The 27,249-nt window shown below is 36.0% G+C and overlaps 1 protein-coding gene across 1 annotated transcript in view; it reads left to right on the top strand.

The window, feature by feature from the left end:
• Nucleotides 1-12,746: 12,746 nt before the first annotated feature.
• Nucleotides 12,747-27,249, top strand: part of LOC141429707 (organic solute transporter alpha-like protein) — a 32,040-nt gene continuing 17,537 nt past the window's right edge. The window contains exons 1-2 of the mRNA XM_074090156.1: nt 12,747-13,048; nt 25,573-25,721. Of these exons, the coding sequence (XP_073946257.1) occupies nt 12,892-13,048; nt 25,573-25,721 (306 nt within the window). The 5' untranslated portion in view covers nt 12,747-12,891. The remainder of the gene's footprint in view (nt 13,049-25,572; nt 25,722-27,249) is intronic.

The raw sequence follows: 27,249 nt of genomic DNA, 5'->3' as shown, positions 1-27,249 counted from the left end.
TCATTAACGCTGGGTTTTTAAGCGGCACACGTTGACTTTTAAAAAAAACTACGTGCGTGACGCGTAGTTATTTTCCATTTTTATTACATAAAAATTTAAATATTGTGTGCTCTTCAAAACATGAGCCATTTTTTTACTGTTTTGGATTTCTTGTGTACTAGCTTGAACTAAAATTATTACATAACTAAATACTTAAACAAAACCTATTGATACAGTATTTATGTAAATTAGTTATCTCACCAGGAAACGTCTATGGTTATAATGATTTGATAAGAAACTACCCAACTAATTTACTGTTGAGCATTAACGTTAGTAACGCCATCTATTGGAGGATAGATGACTGTTACTCGTCAGAATAGTACGCCATCTACCGGCGAGTAGATTTCATTATATCTTTAAAAGAGAATGGTAGAGAAAGGTTTATACCAAATGATTCATTATTATTTTTATATGCACAGATGGTGTTTACTAGCACGTTTGAAATAGAGCAAGGGTCGATCTTTGAAATCATTTTATTTTATTATTGTGAAAATGTAAATAAATACTATTTTATCTTAAACACATGAAATATCCAACGTGTATTTTTTGCAAATACATCTGGCTGGGCGACCAAGCTCCGCTCGGGCTAAAACTCTGTAACAATCGTTTCCCAACCAAAGATAAACGAAAAGGTATTAGATGAGAAAACTAGACGTTGCTTTTAATGCTAGGAGCGAAATTGCAAATAAATTTGTAGATTAACTACCTACTATTATTATCGTTATTTTTTTTTCAATATATAATACCTACCTAATAGATTTATGCAGAGATCGACAAATGTGCGTCATTACTCGCAATAATATGGACATGACTCCAAAGATTAATTAATGAATTTCATACCTGTAATTTAATTGTATATGTTTGAAGATGATGAAGAAGACGATTATTATTAATTAAAACATTATATTTCCATAACAATACGAACTAAGACACATATCGAAAGACAGCAAAACTAGACATATTCAAACCATAGTTAAAGTGTAAGCGGCCAATATAAATCTAACAAAGGTTACAACCTCAACACGCCTCCTTAGATTTATATTTTAATATGGCAACACTAATTAACATTGTTAAACATTGCAAGTATGGCAATATCAAATCAAGTTATATTTAACAATTGCCTGAATTTAAAGAATTTAATGTTTCCTAACGCTTTGGTAAAAATATCTGCAACGTTATCTTCTGAATCAACTTTAACGATATCAATAGTTTCATTCTTAACATTCTCGTGAACATAATGATAATGCACTTCAATGTGCTTCGAATTCTTTGTGAAATTACCATACTTAGCAATAGCTACAGCACCTGAATTATCTTCATAAATGTTTACAGGAGCATGAAACGTTATAAAAACATCATCAAGTATACTACGTAGTAAGCTTATTTCAGTTACAGCTTCTGACAACGCTATGTATTCAGCAAAAGTGGAAGACTTTGTCACAGTCATTTGTTTTTTTGATTTCCAGTACACAGCATTACCAAATAATCGAATTACAAAACCAGTAGTAGACTTACGGTCTACGATATCTCCGGCCCAATCGGCATCTACGTAACAATCCATTATAGTAGCTTTTAAATTCTGATAATATGTGAGCTTGAGATTTTTAGTCAAGTACAAATATTTTAAAAACACGCAATGCATATTTGAAATGAATTTCACCATAGCAGTTCTGAAATCTGCTCAAGTAATTGACACAAAAGGCAATGTCTGGTCGAGTGCCAGAACTAATGTATAACAAAGCTCCAATCAAGTTTCTGTATTTAATATCATCATTTAGTAATTCACATTTCTCAAGTTTGGCATTAATCTCCATAGGGGTTTAAATAATTTAGAATTCTCAATTTCATATTTTTGGCTAACGACTCTATGTATTTTTCCTGGCTTAAGGTCAAAATATTAGCTTTTGCATAGTCATACTCTACATCAATACCTATGTAGTTCCTAACCTTTCCCAAGTCCTTCATTCTAAATGGTTACTTAATTATTTTTAATTATCGCAACGGGTGCTCATTTTTGCAAGCTATCAATAAATCATCGACATATACTAAAATATATACAGTATAGTTATCATCTGTTTTGACATAAAGACAATAGTCATATCGCTCCTTTGAAACCCAATAGTTGTTACAAAATCATTAAAACATTCGTACCAAGCTCGCGGGCTTTCTTTTAAACCATAAAGAGATTTATACAGTTTATATACTTTGTCAGTACCGTCTTCATAGCCAAGAGGCTGTTTGACATACACTTCTGATAAATTTACCGTTTAGAAAAGCAGTCTCTACATCCATTTGATGTACATGTAAATTAAATTGGCAGCAATACGATAGCAGTAATTTTAAAGTATGCATCCTAGCAACAGGTGAATACGTATCATCAATATTAGTGGTTTTGTTGAAACCCTCTAACCACTTACCTGGCTTTATAAAGATCAGCAGACTTCTTTTTGTAAACCCATTTTTACATCTAGTACCTCTTTTTCCTGTGGTGCATTTACTAAGGTCCAAGTATCGTTTTTTACTAGGCTGTTCATCTCTCGGTCCATAGCCTCTTTCCATTCATCAGCCTCGTCACACGTAGTCGCCTCCTGAAAAGTATCTGGAATCATCGCATCACAATAGTTAGCAGTTATACAATAGTAGCCAAATTCTTCATCAAAACGGTGTGGTGCTTTAATTTGTCTCTTTGAGTTCTCTTTTCATTATTCACGATCTCTTTACTGACGTATTATAAGGTACCATGTCTTCTGTTTCAATTCTATCTAGGGAATCTTCCCATTTTTCTTCATCTATATTATTATCTTCTTCATTATCATCAAATGCAATAAGCTTAACATCTTCCTCAATTATATCCACGTGCCTTGCAATGACAACTCTATTGTTGATTAGTACTCTGTATCCAACATCTGTATACCTAGTAAAATTCCCATCTCCGCTTTTTGTCCCATTTTGATACTCTTTTTTCTTCAGGTACTCTTACATAAACTTTACTACCGTACATTCTCAAATATTTTGCAGTTGGTTTTTCATGAAAAAATAATTCAAATGGCGTCTTTCTTCTGGGGTATTTGTCATTATACGTTTTTTAAATAAGCAGCGGTCTTAATAGCTTCTGGCCAATAACATCTATCAACCTTTGCTTCAGCTAAGAGGCATCGTGCCATATCCATTAATAATCTATTATATCTTTCTGCTGTGCCATTTAACTCATGTACGTATGCTGGGCAAGGCTTAATCATTATTCCTTTGCTCTTGCGAAATTAAATATTCTGCTATTTATGTATTCTTTCCCATTATCACATCTTAGTTCTTTGATCATTTTTCCTGTAATATTTTGCATTTGATTGACATATTCTTCGAAGCATTCATACACTTGTTCTTTTGATTGAATACAATACACTCTAGCTATCTTGCTATAATCATCTATGAATGTCAAGAAAATTTTTCTCCTCGATATCCTGTAGCTCTATGTGGTCCGTTAACATCCGTGTGTACAATATCTAATATATCTTGTTTGTTCTATTGTTGCTAAATGGCAAATTGTGCATTTTATTTTCGACACATATAGCACACTTCATATAATCCGTTTCTATTTGTTTAGGTAATCCATCTAATATTTGATTTTTACACATCATGTCAAGATAATTGAAGTTATATGACCAAATGTTCGGTGCAGCTTTTCTTTCAATGTCATATTACAAGTTACTGTATTACGCCTATTTCCTTACAGACAAAACTGGTTATTTTGTAGAGTCTCTCATCTTTCTTCGCAATTGCAATCAATTCTCTATTCTTGTTATATATCTTCGTTAAATATCCTGTCGAAACTATTGTGTGATTATCTGTTATCTTCGAATAGCTTAATAAGTTAGCTTTCATCTCTTTTACGTAAAATACATTGTCTATTATCACTTTGTTTCTGTTTTCATAAACAGGAAAATAAGTTTTAATGCTTCCAACCTTGTCGCTTTCATATTTTCCATCACCAACCTTGACATTTATTGTTCTTTCAATGTTACATATTTATCGAAGTATTCGTCGGTATTTATTATGTGGTCTGTACATCCACTGTCTAAAAGCCAATTTATTTGTCCTGGCTTAAGAGGAGCATCTTCATTAATCGTCGAATTGTTCACAACGCATGTGTGAAAGCTCTTTTTATAGTATTCCTGTATTATAGTAATTTCCTCTGCCTCTGTTGGGTCCGAAATTGTAGTGACCACGTCCTCGACCACGACTTCGAGCATAATGTCCACGACCACGACCTCGGTGTCCGTGCCAACAGTCTCTTTTATATGCCCAACTTTTCCGCAGGTAAAACATGTTTGTTTGTTCTCAGATTCTACTTTAAAAGCGTTCGAGGTACCGGCATTTCTCGTCTACACTTTGGATTTTCTTCATTCTTATTTTACTTTTTAAATATTCTACGGTTCTATCTTTTTCTGGCAAAACATCTATTAAATCACCAATATAACTGTAATTTTCCGGGCAACGCCTTTAACATATAATTTAATTTTTCACTTTCCGACATCATGGCGCCGGCCTTTTTCAAATCGTTGACAGATCGTTCGAATTCGTCGAAGAAAATGTTAACATCGGAATATTTCGTTAGTTTTATATTTTCTAAATTGTTTCTGCATACAATTTGCAATGCTGTAGATTGCTTTAAATACATTTCGTCGAATTTTAATATAATTTTGTATGCTGACTCTAGCTCGCTAATGTATTCCAACTGTTGGTTGGTAATCGCACTGTATATATAATTTGTAGCTTGAATATCCATCTCATCCCACTTAGTAGCATCTTCTTTTTCAGTTTTTATTCTAATAGCTACTTCCTTACATTTCTTAATTCAAGAATTTAAATAGTCGATTTTCCAATTGGCATAATCCGTTCCGTCAAAAATTGGTATCCGATATTATTACTCATATTTACGACTTACTTGTTTTTCACTTCTTTTATACTAAACGCTCTGCTACCATGTTGAAAGATGATGAAGAAGACGATTATTTATTAATTAAACATTATATTTCATAACAATACGAACTAAGACACATATCGAAAGACAGCAAAACTAGACATATTCAAACCATAGTTAAAGTGTAAGCGGCCAATATAAATCTACAAAGGTTTACAACCTCAACACAGTATATCTTCAAGCAAGACAGTAATAAATTAATTAAACACAGACTTCTTAATAGTGTAGAGTTATTAAAGTATGTAACAAGTAATTTTTCTAAATTTTATGGTTACTTTTTTCATTTTCACATTTACCTTAAAATCTATACAATAGAAGTCTGTTTAGTTATTATTTGTCTTGCGAAGTATACAATTTAATTACAAATAACAAATCAATACGGAATATTACGCAAAACTACGCAGGGGGGACACTTAAAGTAGCACCAAACCGTAAACGTACCGCCGATACAACGTCAGTCTTTTTACAGTATGTCGCCCATGTCCATGACGGACCATGACATATTTATTAGTAACTAAATAACATTATATTTGGTCATCGTTCATCCACCATCACCCTCTCATATTTCATTTCTAGATTTTTTTTACCGTACACGGCAAAAAATACTAGACAACTGGCAAAATTGTCCTCCGATGGAACAGAGCCATATTTTTTTTAAAGAAACAACAACAACAACATTATATTTACAGCGATACTAACGATAGTGCTATATTTCCAAAAGAAATATTGAAATAATATGATATTAACGCGTCCTACGGACATTAAAAGACATTTAAGAATTCAAAAAGATCGGTCAAGTGCGAGTGCGAGCGACTCGCGCATGAAGGTTCCGCACGTAACAATGTTTTTAAAACAAATATTTCAGTAATATTTTTTGTAAAAAAATCTAATACAAGCTTTTTTGCTGGTGGTACTTTTTCCCCTGGTTACCAGAGTAGGTAGTAGTCAAGACGAATCAAATGAGACCAAAATCGATGCAGTCGTGTCGTTTATTACAGTTCCTATGACCAACATCTAACATCATCATCAGATTCAGCTCTACATTATAATAATATTGCATTGTCATCGGATTTATACATGCAAGCAAAATTTCAGCTCAAACATCACCAAAATGTAAGCACTAGGTGCAAGTATTTTGAATAAAGAACAATTTTAAATTATTATCCTCTTTGGCTGTCGGCCGCTGTCGCCCTCTCGGAGGCTAAATAGCGCTTCAGACTCTTGTCATGCTTCGCAGCAAGAAAAAAAAAATTAGCTGTCAGTTTGGTCATTCGCGGGAAATTCAGTGGACTTCGTATGTTGTGTAATTAAATAATAAGAAGCTCGACTAGTGAAATACAATTTTAAACTGTATTATAAACCTTGTAAATAGTGTTAAATACTTAGTAATTTTTTTTAGTGATTATACGGTGTGAATTTGGCGAGCGCTTTTATCAAAGTTGGCTTTCATTGAGGTTTGTGGTTCATAAATTGCTTTATGAATTTGCACAAAAACGAATAAACCACACAATCAGACAGTCACTATATTATACTATCGAAGCTTTTATAAACATCATTAAAATTGCAAACTTAAAGGTAAATATTCAAACGACATAAGCTCGGCGACTCAGTCGCCTTAGCAACGGCTAATAACGCCTAGCACCGAAAAACGCTGAAAAAAAACACTATTCTTGTATGACGACCCCCTTTAATTTGTAACTTTATTTTATTTTTAGTATTTGTTGTTATAGCGGCCACAGGAATACATAATCTGTGATATTTTTTTGAAAAAAAAAAAAAAAAGTAAAAGTAAAAGTTAGACACTTTGTAACTTTTACGGCTTCAGAGCCCTGTGTGTGACGGACGGACAGACAGACAGACAACGGAGTCTCAGTAATAGGTTCCCGTTGGCACCCCCTTTGGGTACGGAACCCTAAAAATCACCCCCGCTTTACGTCTATGGGAGGTACTCTAAAATTTTTTAAAAATTTTTTGATTGTACCTTTTGTCGGCATAGTTTACATATAGGGTGCGTCATGTAATTAAGAACGATTTGAAGTTCCAGATTATTTTTTAACTAAATCATGTCATGTGTAGTCGTGGTTCCTTCTTAGAAGTAACTAGTTACGTTATGAAATAGCCACATGAATAGAGCAAACGGGATTAAGAATAAAGAATAAAATTGCTGTCATTTTTTACAAATTTGTTTTTATTCTCTTTAGTAACAAATTAAAATAGTAATGAAGCTGGAACAAATAATAAGAACGATTTATTGAACTGCTCGAAAGTTTTTTATTTGAAAATTAGATTAACTAAATCACACTAACGTGAAGTTTGTACAGAAAAAAAAGCAATTTAATACATTTTAACTAAAATTACAGTTAGTAGCATGTCCACGGCTTTTATTACTGCTTACACCGGCGAGGCATTGAATCTATCAATTTTTGACATTTCGCAAGAGAGATAGAGTTCCATTCTTCTAAGATACGTCATACAGTTCTCTTAAATTGCCACACTGTCGATTTGAAACCTTTTCTTGACTTCGCACAAAAGATGCTCTATTGGGTTAAGATCAGGGCTGTTGGCTGGCCAATCTAAAACAGAAACTGATTGCGATGTGAGGATTCCTTAACGGTACGTGCAGTATGCTTGGGATCATTGTCATGCTGGAATGTCCAAATAACCGGAAGCACGCCTTCAGCATATGGTAACATTGTTCTTCCAGTATGTTTTGTATTGAAATTGATCCATGTTTCCTTCTATCAGCCTAACAGGTCCAACACCATGTCCAGAAAAACATCCCCAAATTTTTACATTTTCCCCCGCCATGCTTTAAAGTCACTTTTGTGTACTTTGGGTCGAATGCTTTATTTGAAGGCCATCTTACATATCGTTTGCCATCAGAACATACCCTATTTATTTTTGTCTCGTCAGAAAAAAGAACGTTTTTCCACTGTCTGACTGTCCAGTTTTCATATCTTCTTGCAAATGCAAGCCGGGCTTGCCTATGACACCGTTTCAACATAGGCACCTTCCTTGCTATCCTTCCGTGCAACTTTTCTTCTACAAACGCCTTCGAATAATGCGTGCCGAGATTGCTGAAGGGTGTTTTCGCCAAAAATATTTTTTCTTAACTCATTAGACGGTATTAGACCCTTTAAAAGGATTTTGTTATGCCAAACGAACGATATTTCGATCATCTCGACGAGATGACTTTCTTTGTCTAGGTATACGCGGAACATTTGAAGTAGTTTGATACGTGGCAAAATGCTTTATGGCGTGAAAACCATAGTTTTTGAACATTTCATATGATCGGCTATGTGTTTATACGACCAATTCTTGTCGCAAAGTTTTAGTATTACTTCTCTTGTAGATTTATCACAACTTTTATTTTCCCCATTGTTTTTATATGAAGCAATCGCCTTTAAGACTTTTACGGCACTAAATGGCGCCAAAATTATTCGAATAATAACCTAAAACCACAAAGCGGCCGTCCGTTCTCTATATAAATTTGAATAAAAAATAAACTATTCAGCGTTCTTAATTATAGACCAGCCAGTAAGTAGTAATACTAGGTTTAGATGTAATGTATAAAGTTTATATATTTATTTTTTAGCCAATTATATGTATAATGAATTTACCGCTAGTACGGAAAAGTTTTACGATACCGAGAGAAGTACAAAAATATACATGCAGTTAGTAACACTTGTCAGTTTGAAAAAATCTTCTCTATAAAAATCGTTCTTAATTAATGACCACAACTGTATATTCGTGCAAAATTACAGCTTTCTAGCATTGATAGTCCCTGAGCAAAGCTGCGGACGGACAGACAGACAGACAGACATGGTGAAACTATAAGGGTTCCGTTTTTGCCATTTTGGCTGCGGAACCCTAAAAAATTACCGTTTTTTTTCATACAGGACGGTACAAAACTGACTCAGAAAAATTTGTATTAAAAAATGAAATAGGTACAGTTTAAAAGAAAAGGGTACACTATTTTTTAAAAACGCCCCTTAGATGCATTACCTTACCTACTTATATATTGTAACCCAAAATACTTATAAATAAGATCATGAATAACTACAATATTTCACTCTTGTTAGAATTTTGGCTTGGTAAACCATTTTTTACGTTAGATTTTTTTTTACCGAAAGAAAAACAAACAAGTCATACCATGGCATTTCGTTAAGTTACGAATTAAGTCTAACTATGTAGCTACAAACAATTTATTGAATCGGGCGTTACTTTGCGTTTAGTGGTGATAGTTGGGTATGTGTGATTTGTGTGTGTTTTTCTTACAGTGTGGTGGAGGTACTGCATGAACACACATTTGTTGCATAGATGTATGTTAGCAGTCGTAAGGTCGCGGGTGAGCAAAGTAATTGTTTTAGTTCATTAGCAACGAATAAATAATTATTTATTCGTGATCCTAGTAAATAAAATCAAATCACATCACATCAACGTCAGAGTCATCAGATAACGTCTCTCACCTTATCTCATCCTTGTCTCTGGTAAGAGTCACAGGTCGCCGGTTACTTATGATATGAGGATGGGATTATCTACAATAGTGATTCCTTGTAGAAAGATTGAATTAACCCCGTAATAAAAAGTGCAGTGCGGTTCCCCGACCCCCCCCCTTACGTTACGTGTGATGACATGACGTGTTGTACGTTAGTCGTTACCTCTTTCATGGTACAATTTTACAGCTAGCGGGTAATTTACCTCCAGAATCGGACCCAATGCTCTACCACAGAATATATAATAGTACTGACATAGCTCTACTTAACTTACACGAACCTCTTGCGCTCTCATTCTTGCGCTCGGCAGCTTATTATTGTTTTCCAGCAGCAGCGGCAACATCTTACCATCAACACAGAATAGATAATAGTACAAGTACTTACCATCAAGTAATCTTCTCGCTTGTTTGTGGAGAACAAAATCAAATTGATACTTAAATTGGCAGCGTATCTAATAAGATACATATAGTTTAAGATCATCTTTTTGTATTTTTAAAGTCATTTTTGTTAGCTCTACAAGAATCCAACGAGGCTTGAATGAGGGCTATCGTTTTTTGTCTCACTAGATGGCGCACTGTTGCGTGAGGTTTTTAAGTATGGCTTTCAAAGTCTGTTATTACGGGCGTGAAAACAAAGTTGAGATTAAAATCATATTTAATACACCTTAAAACCGTAACATAAAAATATCGAGCATGCCACAGTGTCGCATAGTCCCCGTTTTGTTCGGAAAAAAGGAAGGACAAAGGTTTCCGAAAGACAAAATGTCTCAAAACACAGACATTCATTGCCCCGGAACGCATATTTGCCATAATTAATTTCAGATATTGCAAAATATTCACAAAATTATTCTAATTATAAATAAACCCGCGTACCTCACCCAAAAACTATGAGATTTGACATTTCGGAGACCTCACGCTACACTAGCGCCTCTAGTGGCGAATTTATACGCGATAGCCCTCATTGAGTACACTTGTATCCTACTTATATCACTTTGCCAAGTATATGGTTAAAAAAAACATCGTGTAAAATGATATCCAGCCACCACTTGACGTGATGTAAGTAGTAGGCTGTACCTATCTACTTTTGAAATTCTTACTTATATGATATAACGTCATAATTTTAGGAAACGCTGACCTTGATCCATAAATAAAGCATCATTAGGTCCCTATATACTGTAGTCTTTGGGTACGTGGAAATATTAACATTTATGTTTCAAATCAAACCTTGCATTTTCCCCTCAGTATCCGATAAACACATGTTTACCTACTTACTGGACTAAGCCCGAAGCTCGGAATAGAGTTAGTTAGTTAGTCTAATAATTTAGAAAGTAGTGGCTTATAATCAGACTAGGGCTATGCGGTATTGGGCTTGATGGCGATACCGGTATTATTCCGGTATTCAAATTTTGAAAACCGGTATCCCGGTATTTCGGTATTTTCCGTATTTTCCCCTTATTTTTCTTTCTTTCTGCATAAGTGTTGTTTTGTTGAAATATAACCAATATAAATGAAAAGCAAGATTTAATAATGAGCAAGCATTAAATAAAAAAACTAAAGTTGTTAATTGTTAACTTAGACTAATATGGGATTCTCTAAATTTTCGCTGAAAATTGTTTCGCCGATTTAATAATGTTTACTAACTAATGTTCCCAACCAAATATTCGCATAATATCTTTTCAAGCTTGAAAGGTCTCTACTGATGAAATGTACGCTCCGCCCGGAACCTGCTCAGCTCCAAAACCCCGAGAGCTTTAGCTCAAACTAGAAAGCCCTTTCGAATGCCTAGGTAGCGACGTGGACGACTACAACGACGGGTTTGTGAAAGCTGCCCATACGTTCCGGTCTAACTTCTTCAAAACCCGCCGTACTAGAACCAATAGGCTTTCGCGCTCTCTCGCTCGGTAAACCAGTCCTTAAGGACCTTCAGACGCCATTTAGTTCTGTCCTCCACCAAGGGAGAACAACGAAAGCATGGAACAAAAGACAGTGGTGGTAACACCTTGCTGAAGAATTATAGACCCATCTCACTTCTGAGCCATGTTTACAAGCTGTTTTCCAGGGCCATTACAAATCGTCTCGCAAGCAGGTTTGACGATTTCCAGCCTCCCAAACAAGCCGGCTTCCGAAAAGGCTATAGTATCGTAGACCACATGTACGTTGCGGCAGGTTATACAGAAGACCGAAGGGTATAACCTCCCCCTTAGCTTTGCATTTGTGGACTACGAGAAAGCCTTCGTTTCGATCGAGACTTGGGCTGTGCTGCAGGCTCTCCAGCGGTGCCAAGTTGACTACCGGTATATCGAAGTGTTGAAGTGTCTGTACAAAAACGCCACCGTGTCCGTCCGACTACATGACCAGAGCACGAAGCCTATTCCTCTGCTGCGGGGAGTCAGACAAGGAGATGTGATATGTGATCTCTCCGAAACTGTTCACCGCTGCATTGGAGGATGCTTTTAAGGTTCTGGACTGGAAAGGACGAGGCATCAACATTAATGGCGGGTACTTTACTCGCCTTTGATTCGCCGACGATATTGTAGTCATGGCTGAGACCATGGAGGACCTCAGTGCTATGCTCGCTGACCTCAGCAGTTTCCGACCGAGTTGGCCTAAAAATGAACATGGGCATGACGAAAGTCATGTCTAACTAATGTCCATGTTGTCCCAACTCCCGCAATAGTCGGGGGCTCTGCGCTCGAAGTTGTTGACGACTATATATACTTGGGACAAACGGTCCAGTTGCGTTGGTCCAACTTCGAGAAAGCTTACACTACAAATAAACAAAGCAAACTTGTGCGCGGTAAATTTGAAATTATATAGTAGATTAAGACGTAAGTAACTTCAAAAGCCATAAGTCTGAAGACAAAAGTTATTAAAGTGATTGCTTGTTTGAAATTAAAGTCGACTATTACTATTTTAAACACAAAGTCAATATACCGAAAAACCGGTTTTGTAGATATTTAATCCCGGTATTAAAAAAGGGGAAAAAAATTACCGGTATCCCGGTTTTTCGGTAATACCGAATACCGGTATCCATGCCCTAAATCAGACCCTTAATTTACGTGCGGGTTCATTGAAATTAAACAATTGTAGTAATAAAACTCCCATTGAGCTACATAGCTTGATCGTAACGTCCCTCCTCAAAACCTCGAGTTGCGCAAACGAACTAAATGACGAAAGAAAGTGAACGCAACCCAAGCCGCCTGATCGGCATGGCAGTGGCAGTATAGTCTGACGCCATCGCCCCGACACTCGACTCGTATCGTGACGTGACAGCTAAAAACGCGCGCATTTTAAAATTCGATCGCAATCGTTCGAATACCAAAAGTTTTTTGTTTTTAAAAACTATCTATAAAAGTGGCGTTGATTAAAAATATTCATAATGGATTTGCAAAGTGAAGCGAGTAGTGAGAAAAGGATTCTTATAGCTCGGCATATAAGTGCTGAGAAAGCACTCGATGTACCCAACAATGCAGTGAATACGACTTTTTTGTGCCATAGCTATACCCTTCAACCCGATTTCAGAACATACGCGGAAGGTAATGCAATAAAGGAAGCGTTTATTGAAACAGGTTTACATATTTCGACAACTCCTCTGTTTTTTAAGTTCCTTCCGGGACAGAATACATAGTTCAAGGTTGGTTATCGGCTTACATATGCCTATGGGGTTGTTCGATGGGTGCCGGTCGATGACCGACAAGGTTTTTTTTAGCTTTTGATTGATTTGGCCAAGCCATTAATTTTACGCATTATAGGTACAAAACACGTACACATGTGTTATTGTTATTTTTAATATAGGTACGTACGTGTGCCAGATTAAAATTTGGCTGTGATTGTTTTGGCTGTGATGATTGAAATTATCTAAATAGAACCTCGCTAAACAATAAAATACATAATATACAGTTAACGTAATAAGGTAAAGGAGTTAAAATATTTATAATTCAATTCAATTCAATTTTTGAAAGGATGCTCTATCGATAGGTACCTACTGTATCGATGATTCCGCCAATGTCGAGGTTGGAAAAGACACTATCAGTTTAGCCAATGTTTGGTAGATTCATAAATATTTCTAAATGAGAAGCTTCCATAACTATCTGTCCAGTAGGTATTTATTTAAATATTACGAAATTCTAAAGTTGGGTTAGGGCCTCTTTCTTAACAATTCTGTTTTTAAAGGACCGGCAACGCATCCGTAACTCAAACTTATGTTATGGGTATCCTTGGTCGGCGGTGATTGCTTTCCAGCAGGTGACCCTCGTGCTGGTTTTCCCCCTATATACACGATGATTTTTAATCGGTGATCAGGAGTTGAAAAATATTAATAATCAGCCTAAATCTAATTCGACGGGTGAAGTAATCACAGTCTTTTGACTCAATTGTTTAATTGATTACCATTACCTACGTAATAATATTCTTAAAACCATTAAACCACTGGATATGTTATGTGGTCGCCCCACATTAACACTGAACTGAACCTAAGTAGAAATGACAGTGACAACTTATATATTTATATATACATATATATTTTTTTAATTTTGGTTTATAAAACTGTCTTATGAAAGAGTTTATATTTAAGCTCATAGACTAAACCTTTAGTTGTAGGTATAATGTACAATGAATTTTAATTAGTTGTTATTATCAACATTAAAATATTACAAAAAGATAGGGTAGACCGGGGACAACTGAAACGATTTGGCTTTAATCGCCTGTAACTTTTTTATTTTTATGGTTAGAAAGATGTAGACCTAAATTATTTTAAGCTTAGTTATCTGGTTCCTAAATAAGATGAACTTGAAAGGTCTATCACCCATAGTTATTTGACCATAACGTAATAAAGATATTGGGCAGAGTGGTTCAATTGACCACACATGACTGACAATTGAAACACTATGTGGGGTCAATTGAAACACCCTAATATCTTCGGCACTATTAAAGTAATTTTATCTGTTACAATCTTTTTCATCGCTACCATAGTATACAATGAGCTCATCAAAATTCCACATGCGTAAAATAAATATTTTACAATTTATGACCTTCTGAACATTTCGATTAAAAAAACGCGCATAAAAAAAAAGTATAGGACTTTTAGCTGTCTTTGTTGCTGTTACCTTATACATTTAACTTAATCGAAGTAGTTATGATTCAATAGTAAACAAAACAATACAGAATTAAAGTGGAAAAAGCATGTTCATTTTTCATACAAAAGTGCTTGTTTCAATTATAACAATGTTTCAATCATAACCACTCCGTATACTTAGTATAGATAGGTACGTCCGTACCCTGTGACAACGAGTGGTGTAAAGAACTCGTAACGTCGGGATGCAAAATTAAAATAATAGACTCAAGATATTCAGTTTAATTTTTTTTATTTATAAAAATATTTAAGAGGTATATGGCCAAGATGAAATAAAAATGTTCTGAAACTTTTTCTGATATATTTTAAGAGCGTTTATACCTGCTGAGCTGGCAACGTAGCATTTTTGTTAGTTTTTCTCGATTATTCCATAAAAATTTAATGAAAATTAAAAATGTGGTCTGTTAGAACTGTTCTTAATATATAAGTTAATGTGTCTACTCCAATAATTATTCGTGATAGACTTTTATATTCTTAATAAACGAAAAAATGTTAATTAACGGTTCCTAAAGAAAATAAAAGCCTATCACGAATCATTATTGCAGCAGACACATTATATATTAACAACAGTTTTATCAGAATACATTTTTAATTTTAATTAAATTTTTACAGAATAATCGAAAAAAAAATGCAACGTTGCCAGCTCAGCAGGTATAAACGCTCTTAACAATAACCAACCATCTCTATTAACAATTGTAGGTACTTACCTACTAATAGTCAGTCTCGTGAAAATTCTGAAGTATGTGTAGTTTATACCTAACGCCTTTAGGCGAATTTAAAAAAGGAATATTATTAATTGCACATCAAATAAATAATTGCCTATCAATTTATTCTCATCATTTATATACCTCTGTATGTACATCAATTAAATTCATCATCATCATCATCATCAGCCCGAAGACGTCCACTGCTGGACAAAGGCCTCCCCCTTAGAACGCCACAATGAACGACAACTTGCCACTTGCATCCACCGGTTTCCCGCCACTCTCACGATGTCGTCAGTCCACCTGGTGGGAGGCCTGCCAACGCTTCGTCTTCCGGTTCGTGGTCGCCACTCGAGGACTTTTCTCCCCCAACGGTTATCTGTTCTTCGAGCGATGTGGCCTGCCCATTGCCACTTCAATTTGCATATTTTTCCAGCTATGTCAGTGACTTTAGTTCTTCGACGAATTTCCGTATTCCGGATTCTATCGCGCAAAGAAACTCCAAGCATAGCTCTCTCCATAGCTCGTTGCGTGACTTTGAGCCTCATGTCATGTATACAAGTTGTTTTCGAGGGTCATTACGAATCGTCTCGAGCGAAGATTTGATGATTTCCAGCCTCCCGAACAAGCTGGATTCCGTAAAGGCTTTAGCACCATAGACCACATTCACACGCTCCGCCAGATTATACAGAAGACCGAGGAGTATAATCGGCCACTATGTTTAGCGTTTGTGGACTATGAAAAAGCCTTCGATTCAATCGAGACCTGGGCTGTACTGCAGTCCCTTCAGCGATGCCATATTGACTATAGATACATCGAGGTGTTAAAGAGTTTGTACAGCAGCGCCACTATGTCGATCCGGTTGCAGGACGAGAGTACACAACCAATCAATTAAATTATTTCAATACAAATAAACTAAATGTTTAACAAAACTAGTAGGTACTGCAGATAATTCGAAAATATATCAACACAAACTATACAAAAATACTACAATCACATCAAAAATACTGACTCCACAGCCCACCCGCCCCCCCTCTATATACGCCTATAAGGAGCGTTAGGTACAATTGCGACCACAACGCGACGCGCAAGCCGAGCGAGCAAAGCGAGCGCGCCGCGGCAGCGGCCGGCGAAGCGCCAGAACCTTATTTATTTGGCCCCTACTAGTGCTGGTTATGTAAAAAGTATATACATGCTAAAAATAAATTGATAGGTAATTATATATTTGATGTGCAAAAAAAGGAGCTATATTTAAAAAAAAGAGTTACAAGGTTTTGTATTTTTTTTTTGTATTAAGTACGTAATATTTTGGGTGGATTTTTTGCTGTGCAATCCGTAATTTTGATTCAGATTTTTTTTTTGGACAAAAAAAGTTTTTTTTTGATGTGCGTTTTAATACTATCCCTTGAAAAATATATTAAAAAGTATTATTATTTAGCGGTTTTAATTTGACACTACTAAATAAAATATTTTTAACTGGGCCAAAAATAGCAGAAATGTTAGAAATGTTTGTGAACAGCATGTGCATCAAACACAGAACCTCCTTATATTTGAAATGGGTTACTTTTGGGGACGATTAAAACGCGTGGACGATAGAAACGTTTCAATCGTCCACAAGCAAGTTGGTTCTACCGTCCCCACATCACATTTTTTAATTCAAGGTCAAATATTACTCATCAAACACACTCTAAAGCTGATCCATAACAATCAAAACACGCGTTTATTCCTTACTATAACCCTCCAATAATTTAATCAGTCAAAATACAAGAGTAAACAAAGTTATAAGAAAACAAAGTAGATCACAAATAATTACTTTTGACTGCGAAAAATTTCGATGGCTCCTCGACAAGTCCACGCTGCTCGGTCGCTCGAGCGCTATTGGTCGGGGATTCAGCCGTGGCCGACCGCGTGTTCTGAGTGTTGCGTCATACCCGTAGGTATTATAGTTTTCGAGAAATTTGACTTGTTTCAGTCATGACGTGTTTCTATTGTCCCCGGTCTACCCTAATGCTTGGTTCCATGTAATTAAACTTATTCGTGATCGCTACGAAGTGTTGAATTAGAAAAATTGGTTCCTGATCACCGATTAAAATTCATTGTTATACCTAACACATAAACTACTTACAATAAATATCCATCCATTTTTATCTACGTGTTTTGTTTCGGTTTTAATTAAAGGCAAAAGCGAGACAAACGACTAACGACACCATCGATATTTTTAAAGTTAAGTAGCACAAGGCGTAAAAACTGTAATCTTATAGGATCACTTTAATGTCTTTCTGTCTATTGAGTTTCTAGTGACTCGCAAGCAATCAAATTTTTTAATATGCCATTACAGTACAGTCACCAGCACCAATATCTGACACAACAAAGCGTGCATTAAATATCTGATACGACTCTATTATTAGGGCCGTTACAACGTGTAATGCAGGTGACTGTACCAGTACGGCTGGTAGACCCCCTCGGAGTCCGTGTCAATGACCTGAAACATGTGTGGTTAGTTTAGTTATCAATACATATATCCATTTTAGGCACTAACTAAAAGGAAAACTAACACTTCTATTCTAACGTTTTCATTTTAAATACGCAACATTAAAAAACATTATTGGATTGTTTTTTAATGTTGCGTACTTTTTTTTTGCAATTGGTAAATAATTGCTAGCTCAACAGGGTTTATTTTTTAACTACAATTATTTATAAAAAAAAAACTTGCTAACAAATTGATACGATACGATATCTATATAAATGGCCGTTTCTATAAAAATCTAGTATCGTAGAGCCCTGCTTCGAAGCAAAATGTACGCAGTGTGAAGTTATTTTATAAATATTGGTTGCTTGGGACCCCTTTTCAATTTTAATATTACTTAAGTATATGGTAAGTGATCACCGCCGCACATGGATACCTGCAACCTGTAAGTACTTGTGAAGAAATTATAAACGTGTAGTGAAACTCACGGTCAGTTGAATCTACTTTCGAATGACCATAATCAGCCATGACTGACTAATAGCACGCGAAAGCGTCAAATTAGCTCGTGATAGAGATAAATAGGTCTACCTACATCTCTGTACATACCCAACAAGCAAAGTATTCCTATAAAAAAAGACTATAAGTACTTATTTACTAATAAAGATCCTATAGAGAGTCATTTACTTATACTACCAATCCACCCCATTTACGTATACAGCCATCTACTTTTACTTTTATATAATTATAATAACATACTTAAGAGGATTAATGTTTATATTTCAGCCTTATAGTACTCGTATAGTGTGCTACAAGATTATAGCACAGAACAGTTACGGATACCTACTTTTACTTATAATGCAGTCATATAAGGAGATTCACTTCGGAATGAGAGATAATAAGCTGGAAACTCGTATACAGCTTCATTTTGGTGTCCTAAATGTTGTCTCAAAAGTCACACTTAATCTCGTGTCCGCTTCGTCAGTTATTCCAGGTCAAATGTCAAAAAAGTCAGTTTTTCGCGATTATCTCGGTTTCTATAGCTCCAGAAAATTGTAGAGCATGAATAAATATTGTGATAAAAATTTTTCGTACGTCCAACCGTTTTTAGGGTTCAGGAGCCAAAATGGCAAAAACGGAACCCTTATAGTTTCGCCATGTCTGTCTGTCTGTCTCCCATAGACGTAAAGTGAGGGTGTTTTTTTTTTCTTTTCCAACCCTATAGTGTGGGTATCGTTGGATAGGTATTTTAAAACATTTCGGGGTTTGCCATAACGATTTTTCGATGCATTGATTTTCATCATCAACTTGAAAGTGCAAATTTTCATTAAAATCAAGCGCCCCTCCCCTCTAAAATCTAAACCGGTGGGGTTGTATTAAAATGCTTTTTTGTTTAACAATAGCACGGAACAGAAAAAACTAGTTTTGCTGATTCGTGAACAATAGTACCTAGATTGTTCAACAAGAGCATAAAACGTGCCATTTTACCCGAGGCGGTCATTATGGCCACCCGAGCCGGTGCGGCGAGGGTGGATAGAAACGTCGAGAACATGAAAAAACCATTTTTGTGACCACTGCACTTGACCGTATTTTGTGTATACAACCGTGACGTTATGTGGGCCGAGTTATGTAATAAGTGTTAAATTATTTATTCAATAACACACTGGCTAATAGAGACTAATAGGTCAGCGAGACATTAAAACTAAAACAGCTCAATAATTTAAAATATAAAACAAGTTTAAGGTAATCTGGTCAAAGAAACAACTTTTGATTTCGCGTGTTCCGGGGTTACTTATGTCAATTCTTCATGTGCAGTCGACAAACTGATTCATGTACCAACCAGGGAACCTTTGCGTAATCAATTTGACTATGATTTATTTGACTGATCAACATAAGTAACACAGTAGCAGGAAGGTTCCATCCTAGTATGAGTGTGGGTTTAAACATAGATTTATGAAGAAGAGTAATAAACCTGTCACTATTGTACCGTTTTTGTCAAACTTTAAACCTAAAATTGCTGAAAGTCTCCGAACCGGTAACGTTTCGTATCCTCTGGTATCCTCTGCCTAGCCTATACCCCATTTGGGAATAGAGGCGTGATAATTGTGTGTGTGTGTGTGTGTGTGTGAGGAATAAAAATGTTATTATGTGTATTTCTGGTGTGCATTTTTGTCTTGTTGTATTTAATTAATGCGCATGTTTTTTTTATGTTTTAAATATTTCCATCATCATCATCATCCCAGCCTATATACGTCCCAATGCTGGGCACAGACCTCCTCTCAGAAAAAATAAAAATAAAATATTTAAAAATAAATATTTGAAATATTTAAATCCATTTTTTCAACCACAATATCTGCAACTTCATGACAGATTAAGTTGTGAAAATAAATGTCCCTACTTATAGCTTTTTACCCATATGTGTGCCTCGCGCTTTTAGCTCGTATGGTGTTTTTATTCTTCTTATTTTTTTAGTATTGTATTGTATTGTAAAACTCTTTATTGTACATAAAACATGAAAATAACAGAACACAGGATAATAAGATATACAATACAAAGGCGAACTTATCCCTTAAAGGGATCTCTTAGATCGAGTTTAGTATGTATGTATGTATGTATGTAAACTCTTTATTGTACAAAATAAAAGAAACAAAACACAATTGACAAACTTTGAGATACTTGAAAATTGAAAAATGAAAAATGAAAATTATATTATACACACAAGCAATATTACATTTTTAGTAGTATACAGTGGACCCCAAACTAGGCTGAGCCTGTATCTTGGGGCCCGATGAGTTGGTTTACATCTCAGTTTACAGTTGCGTGCTTTTAAGAGAGCTTAAGATAGCCTAAACAGGCAAATAACTGATTTAACATTACAGAATTAAATAAATAGTCAAGTCAAGTTGTGAGCGCATAATGTATTGTGTGTGTGTGTGTGTGTGTGTGTGTGTGTGTGTTGTGTGTGTGTATAAGTATCCTGAGACCTAAGAACAAACGTTGAGCATGTTTTCTGTTTGATCATATGACAGAGTCATAAGCCATTTCCTGATCATGTAAGTCGCCTTAGACGTTGCACAATTCTTTATGTCCACGTTCCTACAGACTACATTATATATAAATGGATGGATAAACATCGGAGATCTCCTCGCCAGCGCAGATCTAACTCTCGGAACTGGCACCTTATAAAGTCGTCTTTCCAAAAGCTGATTATGGAACGGGGATTTCACCACAGCGTTGTGAGTACGCACGACTACTCTCGAAATAAAAAGTTGTCTGACCCTCAGCAACTGACACTCCTTATAAAGATTGTCAGTGGGATAGCGGAAAGGCTTCCTAAGCATAACTTTAATGACGGCACGTTGAGCACGTTCAACGTCTATTAAAAAGTACACTTGTACAAAGGCGGACTTATTCCTTTAAGGGATCTCTACCAGTCAACCTTTGAGTAGATGAGAGGAGCAATCAGTTAGGGTTTCGACAAAGTGAGTTTAAGAGTAAAAAAAGTATTATGGTTATATATATACATACATACATATATGCGAATATAAAACAAAGGAAATGTCCTCAAATGTTTAAGAAGAAGGTGTAATCCACATCCTTCTCAGTCTCAGTTTAGTTATGTGGTTTTAAAGGGAATAACCGGTCAGTGCGAGTTGAGCTCGTGCACCGGTGGTTCTGTACAGTCAGAGGCAAAAACATTATAATTGTATAAAAAACTGACTTCCTGTTTTAAGTTCATTTAATATAGTGAGTACTTACCGCCGCTGACAGACAAATTACAAAGTTTAAATTTTTTCCTCAAGACTGACTTACTTTTTTGACTCGAGTACCTGGGCGACCGAGCTTTGGTATATATTTACAAGAATTGCTCGTTTAATTGACTGAATGATATTTATCGCACTCTGAATTACCTATACCTAATAGAGGTAAATATACCTTCTGCATATTAAAAAATAGCAAAACCGTTAAGGCGTGAATCTTGTTAGGGAAAACATTTAAACAAAATGAATAAAATTAAAAATAATACTTTTCTTATTTGGCGACCCCGTTTTATTTTTATTTTTATTATATGTTGTTGTAGCGACAATAGAAATACTTACACAAAGGGACTTATACGAGTACCTATGCGTTAATTTTCGCTAAGTCAGACAGGCGGACAACGAAGCGACGACAGTGAAGGGTTTGTGAGTCGGAACTCTAAAAAATATGATGTAAATCCTCGAGTGAGATAAAAGCTGATTTTAATCAATAGAAACTAATGTTTAAACATCACTTATCTGTATCTAATGGTATCACTACGATAATTATGGTTAAATAATGCATAATACATTTTTGATGATATAGCTACATTATTATAAATCATCAAAGTATCAACACATACCTACCTACTGTATAGTATAATAATTACACGTATAAATATACAATTCTGTAAGGTTGTCCACCTTTATAATTTTGGAGGCTACTAAACCAGTTCGTTTGTCTCCTTCTATTTATGATCTTGCTTCTCTGTTGGTGGCTGGCAGGTATTTCATGCATGTAAAATTCTCAGAAAATGTTTGTTTTAATATTCTATATAAAATATTACAGGTATAGCTAATTATACCTAGTGGGTAAAAAGTCTGATATTTTTATAGATAGAATAGCGTGACTACGGATAGAGTATCGAAAGTAAAAAATTTGAAATTGAAATAAAAAACACAAAAAGATTCCAAAAAAACAATCTTACAGATAGAGTGCCAGTTCGGCGAAATGATAAACTTAAGTTATCGTTGTTATATTTGCCAAATAACATTTAATACATATATGGACCTTTTTTTTGTAGGATCGACTTATAATTATTATAACACCAAAGCCAAACACCTTTTTCATCAAGATTTTTTTATTATAATTCTTTATTTTACCTAAAACACATCAAAATAACAGTTACAAGAGAAAGAGATGTACAATGGCGAAGACATCTCCTCCTGTTAAGCTAGAAACACACTGACGCCGGAGGCGGAGCGGTGCGGCGCGGCGCGGAGGCGGTACTGGTTGTAAAATTATATGCGAGCTAACGTGAAAGAGGGCACACAGAATACCGCGCCACGCTTATTTCCCGCGCGGTATTATGTGTGCCGTCTTAACACATAAGTAGGTTACTTTTATCCCGGTATACAAGGGATTGGAAAAAAAAGGTAGGATTAGAGATATGAAATGCGCGGGTGTTTTATACATTTTTTCGGGATAGTTTTCATTATATATCCGTGCAAAATTATAGCTTTCTAGCATAGATAGTCCCTGAGCAAAGCCGCGGACGGACAGACAGACAGACAGACATGGCGAAACTATATGGGTTCCGTTTTTGCCATTTCGGCTACGGAACCACAAAATAAGTAATAGTTCAAGTACAGAAGCCTCACTACCCTACAAAAGTGACGTTTTGGCATAAGAATCGTGCCTACTTTATACTTCTCTGTTTATGGCATAACTCGTGTTCACTCACACGCGGCTCGTGCTTAGCTAGGGTTTTTTTTATTTCAATTATTTATGCTGTCTCGTTTTGAGGCACCGAATTCGAGCTAGTAGGTACACCTAGGACAATATTTTGAAGGGTTTTGTATTCGGTTCCATTTATTGTTATTTTTTTTTATTTTTTTGGAGTCGGTTTTACTTTTCTGTTAAAACCACATATATCTCGCGGCACTGTATAATTCTGTGTTGAGTTGACAAAAATGTCGTATCCATTATAAGTTTACGTAGATAGTGTAACTTTATTACTAAATACAATTTATTATTAGTTCTAGAACTGTTTTAATTTGTACTCGAAAAGTCGCCAGATAAACCATTTTTTTTTGTCAAAACTTTTTTTTGGTCGCTAAGATTTAAGCAAAAGCCGTCACTTCTAGGGACAAAGTCACTAAACTGGCAACATTGATAACCGCTGCGGGCCCGTCGCGGGTCCGACCCGCTCTCTGTGAATACAACGAACCGCGCGGCTCCCGCGGCGGACACGACCCGACCCGCGTCCGCTCTCTGTGTGTGTTGCCCTTTAACCTTTGAACGATTAAAAGGTCATATCATAAGCAACAGAGTAGACACCAATGGAAAGATAAAAGACCGTTTTTTTTAAATAAACCACAACTGTATTTAAAAATATACACCTTGGTCTTAATATGGTCCTTGCATATATTTATTAACAACTAGCTTTTGCCCGCGGCTTCACCCGTGTGGAATTCGGTTATCGCGCGATGTTCACTCGGGACCTGTGCATTTTTCCCAGATAAAAAGTAGCCTATGTCACTCTCTAGCCCATAAACTATCTCTATGCCAAAAAAAGACGGACAAACAACACACAAACACAAACACTTTCGCATTTATATTATTGATTCATTGATGATAGTATGTAAGTATGGATTTAACCTACCATTAGTCAAATAGACAAAATCTTGTCTTTTTCGTATTTCCTTGTTTCATAGCAATTTTAATATATTTTATTTTTATTTACGACTCCTATTATGGAACACTATGTACACTTGGTACTTAGTCGGATTTATCTAATAGGTAGTTAACGCAATTCTGTTAATCCTGTATGTAGCTCTACCGTCTAACTAAATGCCTATGACATACCTATGTAGATTAGATACTCGTACATCTAATTCTAGGTACTTTTACACAAAGTACCTTAAGTATGTCTGTTTCATTGCATTTTCTTACGGGAAATTGCTGATTTAAGAGCAGTACTTAACAGCATTTTAACCATTCGATATTAAACGTTTATTTAGGATATACTTTTATAATCTATGAATTCGATAATGTATTTATGCGTATATGAGTCAGTGCTGAGACAATGGTAAAATATTCTATCAATCAATAGGATTCCAAGTAGTCGGGTTATCGTTATCTACTATTTATAGAATTTAAACTACACCTTCGATTAGTAGGCGTTTTTTTAACAAAAAGTAATGGATTTATCTATGACTCAATGCAAATCCAAACATACAAATATGTGACGTGTACTAGGGCACGCGAAAGTGTTTGATTGTCCTCCTTTCACATTAAAAGACTACCAACCGATCAAGTGTTTTTTTTTTGTCAGAGATAGTCGAAAAGATTACATAATTACCTATGATATTTACATTCCTATACAATTGTCTGAATTTAACTTACCTACACCTTAGCCTCTCTTCTCTTAGAAAGTTTATCGTTAAGCAAGTGGAAGTGATTGATGGAGAAGGGAAGGATACTTATTTTTGACAATTTAAATAAGGGAAAAATGCGTTTTATATACCTACTCAATTCCACGAAATCCTATCTCCGTAACTGTAATTACCTAACAAGTAAGTTGTGCCACGTTTTACAATTTAAGAAATTTTATTTTATTTTGATTGGTCTGAAAATTTGGTTAAACATTTCGGAAATTTACTCAATGTTCTTATTTATTTTCCTATACAATGCGGTACCTACACAAAGTTAAGCTTAGTGTCTGGCTGGACTAGGTACTAGAATTTCAGTACCAGATTATGGTTCTTATTCAAAAAGTTTGAAACCACAACACATCAAACTTGTATAAGTACAAACGTTGCTAGTTAGGGACTATCCACACAACGTATTTTTAACCGCGGACGGCGGGAGCCGTTTTCAACAGTATCTCGTTTTAAACGTACCTAACTGTGCGTCATCTGCGTCTAAAAAATACACCGTGTGCATAAGCCCTTAAACAAAAGCTTGCAAAAACAATAAATATTTTTGCACTAGTCTCTAAGAGTTGTATGTGTTTTCCAGCATTACAGGTGTACGGTTGGGTGCTGTGGGCATGCGCCCTGCTGTGCGTGTGCGTCGCGTGCGCGCTGTACGCGTGCAACGTGCGCTCCGCGCTGCGGCACTGGGGCGGCGCCGCTACGCACGTTGCCTTCGTGCTGGCTGTTTACCCTGTAAGTTGCTTTGATTTCTGCTAGCCTAGTAACTCATAGGGGATTTTGGCTTTTCGCAAACCGGATGACTAACGCGTCTTTAATCGAGCTTAGCTCGATATATTTCGGACTAATTTATGGACGCAGAAATAGCTTAAGCCGATCAAGAAAATCTTTGTTTCCACGTAATAAAAGCGAAAAGCCAACCTTTCTACCAACCAACATAACACCGCGGAGTCCACGGCGTGGACGTCGTCAGAGAAAAGATTTTACTATACAATTTTCCATTCAATACATGCTTTGTGCAATTGTCGAACAGTTACATCTAACTAGGTATATACTCGTATTTAGCTCTATTTCTCATTGAATGCACGGTGTTCATTAAAAGTGCCCAAATAACAATCTTGGCCATTTCAAGGTCTAACAACATTACCAAACATGTCGACAGGTTCTCGCTCCGCAATCATCAACTTATAAACATACGCATTGATGCAATTTTAACCATCTCAACATTATTAAATTCAGAGTGCAAAGTCCAATTTGTGTCTCTTCGTCATTCCGGCGCTTGCGCTAGACGGGTGAAGGTTCATTGCAAAATAGTGTTTCAAATGCGCCGCTGCAAACCACAGCAGGAAAACCATTTTTCCGCTAGGGGTTAGCAATTCTAGCCATAGAGGTGCTAGCAAGAATGGCATATCACGCCAGGCTTTCCTGGACTGGAATAGAGGGCGTACTCGTATTGAGCTAATATCCATGCTAATCTAAGATGCTGCTACGATCGCAATGTCTAACTAACGTAACTGAGCGCTGGGCCCACAACTAGTAAAAACCGGTAGTAAGCGTGGCCGAACGATAGTGTGATTGATAATAAATAATAAATAAATAAATTAGTTTAGTGACTTTTAAAAATAATAGAGTCTTTAGATTTTCCTTTTTTTACACAAATTAAATACTGCTGTCAATGTACGCCATCCTAAAACACAACTGTCGCCTGTCACGCTATAAACTTCAAGCATTTTGCTTTACATTGCTTCTTTGAATAGACTTTAAAGTGTAATAAAAATTAGAAAACTAATTATTTTTAAAAGTCGCTAAACTAATGTTGTTCAGCTTGACGAGTATGACCTATGTTTTAATTATTACAGGCCACACCCGTTAGTCCTGGAAATATGGATTGACCATCTGTAAGCTTCACTAAGTACATAATAAGTGACCAATCTATATTTCCTGAACTATATCTTGGTTATGTATATACAGAATTTCTAGAGTGTTAAGTGCATAATGCATGAATCTTCAACCGTCTGTATTGCCAGTGATGACATAGCTTTGAGACGTGATCCTTGACTGTTGGCCTCTTGCAGAGGCTCAGAGGCAGGCAACAAGCGATGGAAAAAGCTATACTCGGAGTTTTCTTGCGCGATAGAACTAAACTTGCCGACATAGCTCGAAGACGAAGAATATGCAAGTTGATGTGGTAATGGGCGGGCCACATCGCTCGAAGAACACGTTACCGTTGGGGGAGAAAGGTCCTCGAAATGCGACCACGGAC

The sequence above is a fragment of the Choristoneura fumiferana genome, chromosome 7 (genome assembly GCF_025370935.1).
Source record: "Choristoneura fumiferana chromosome 7, NRCan_CFum_1, whole genome shotgun sequence".
In the NCBI taxonomy this organism is placed as follows: domain Eukaryota; kingdom Metazoa; phylum Arthropoda; class Insecta; order Lepidoptera; family Tortricidae; genus Choristoneura; species Choristoneura fumiferana.
The sequence above is the reverse complement of the archived record's forward strand: the minus strand, read 5'-3'. Positions and strand labels throughout refer to the sequence as shown.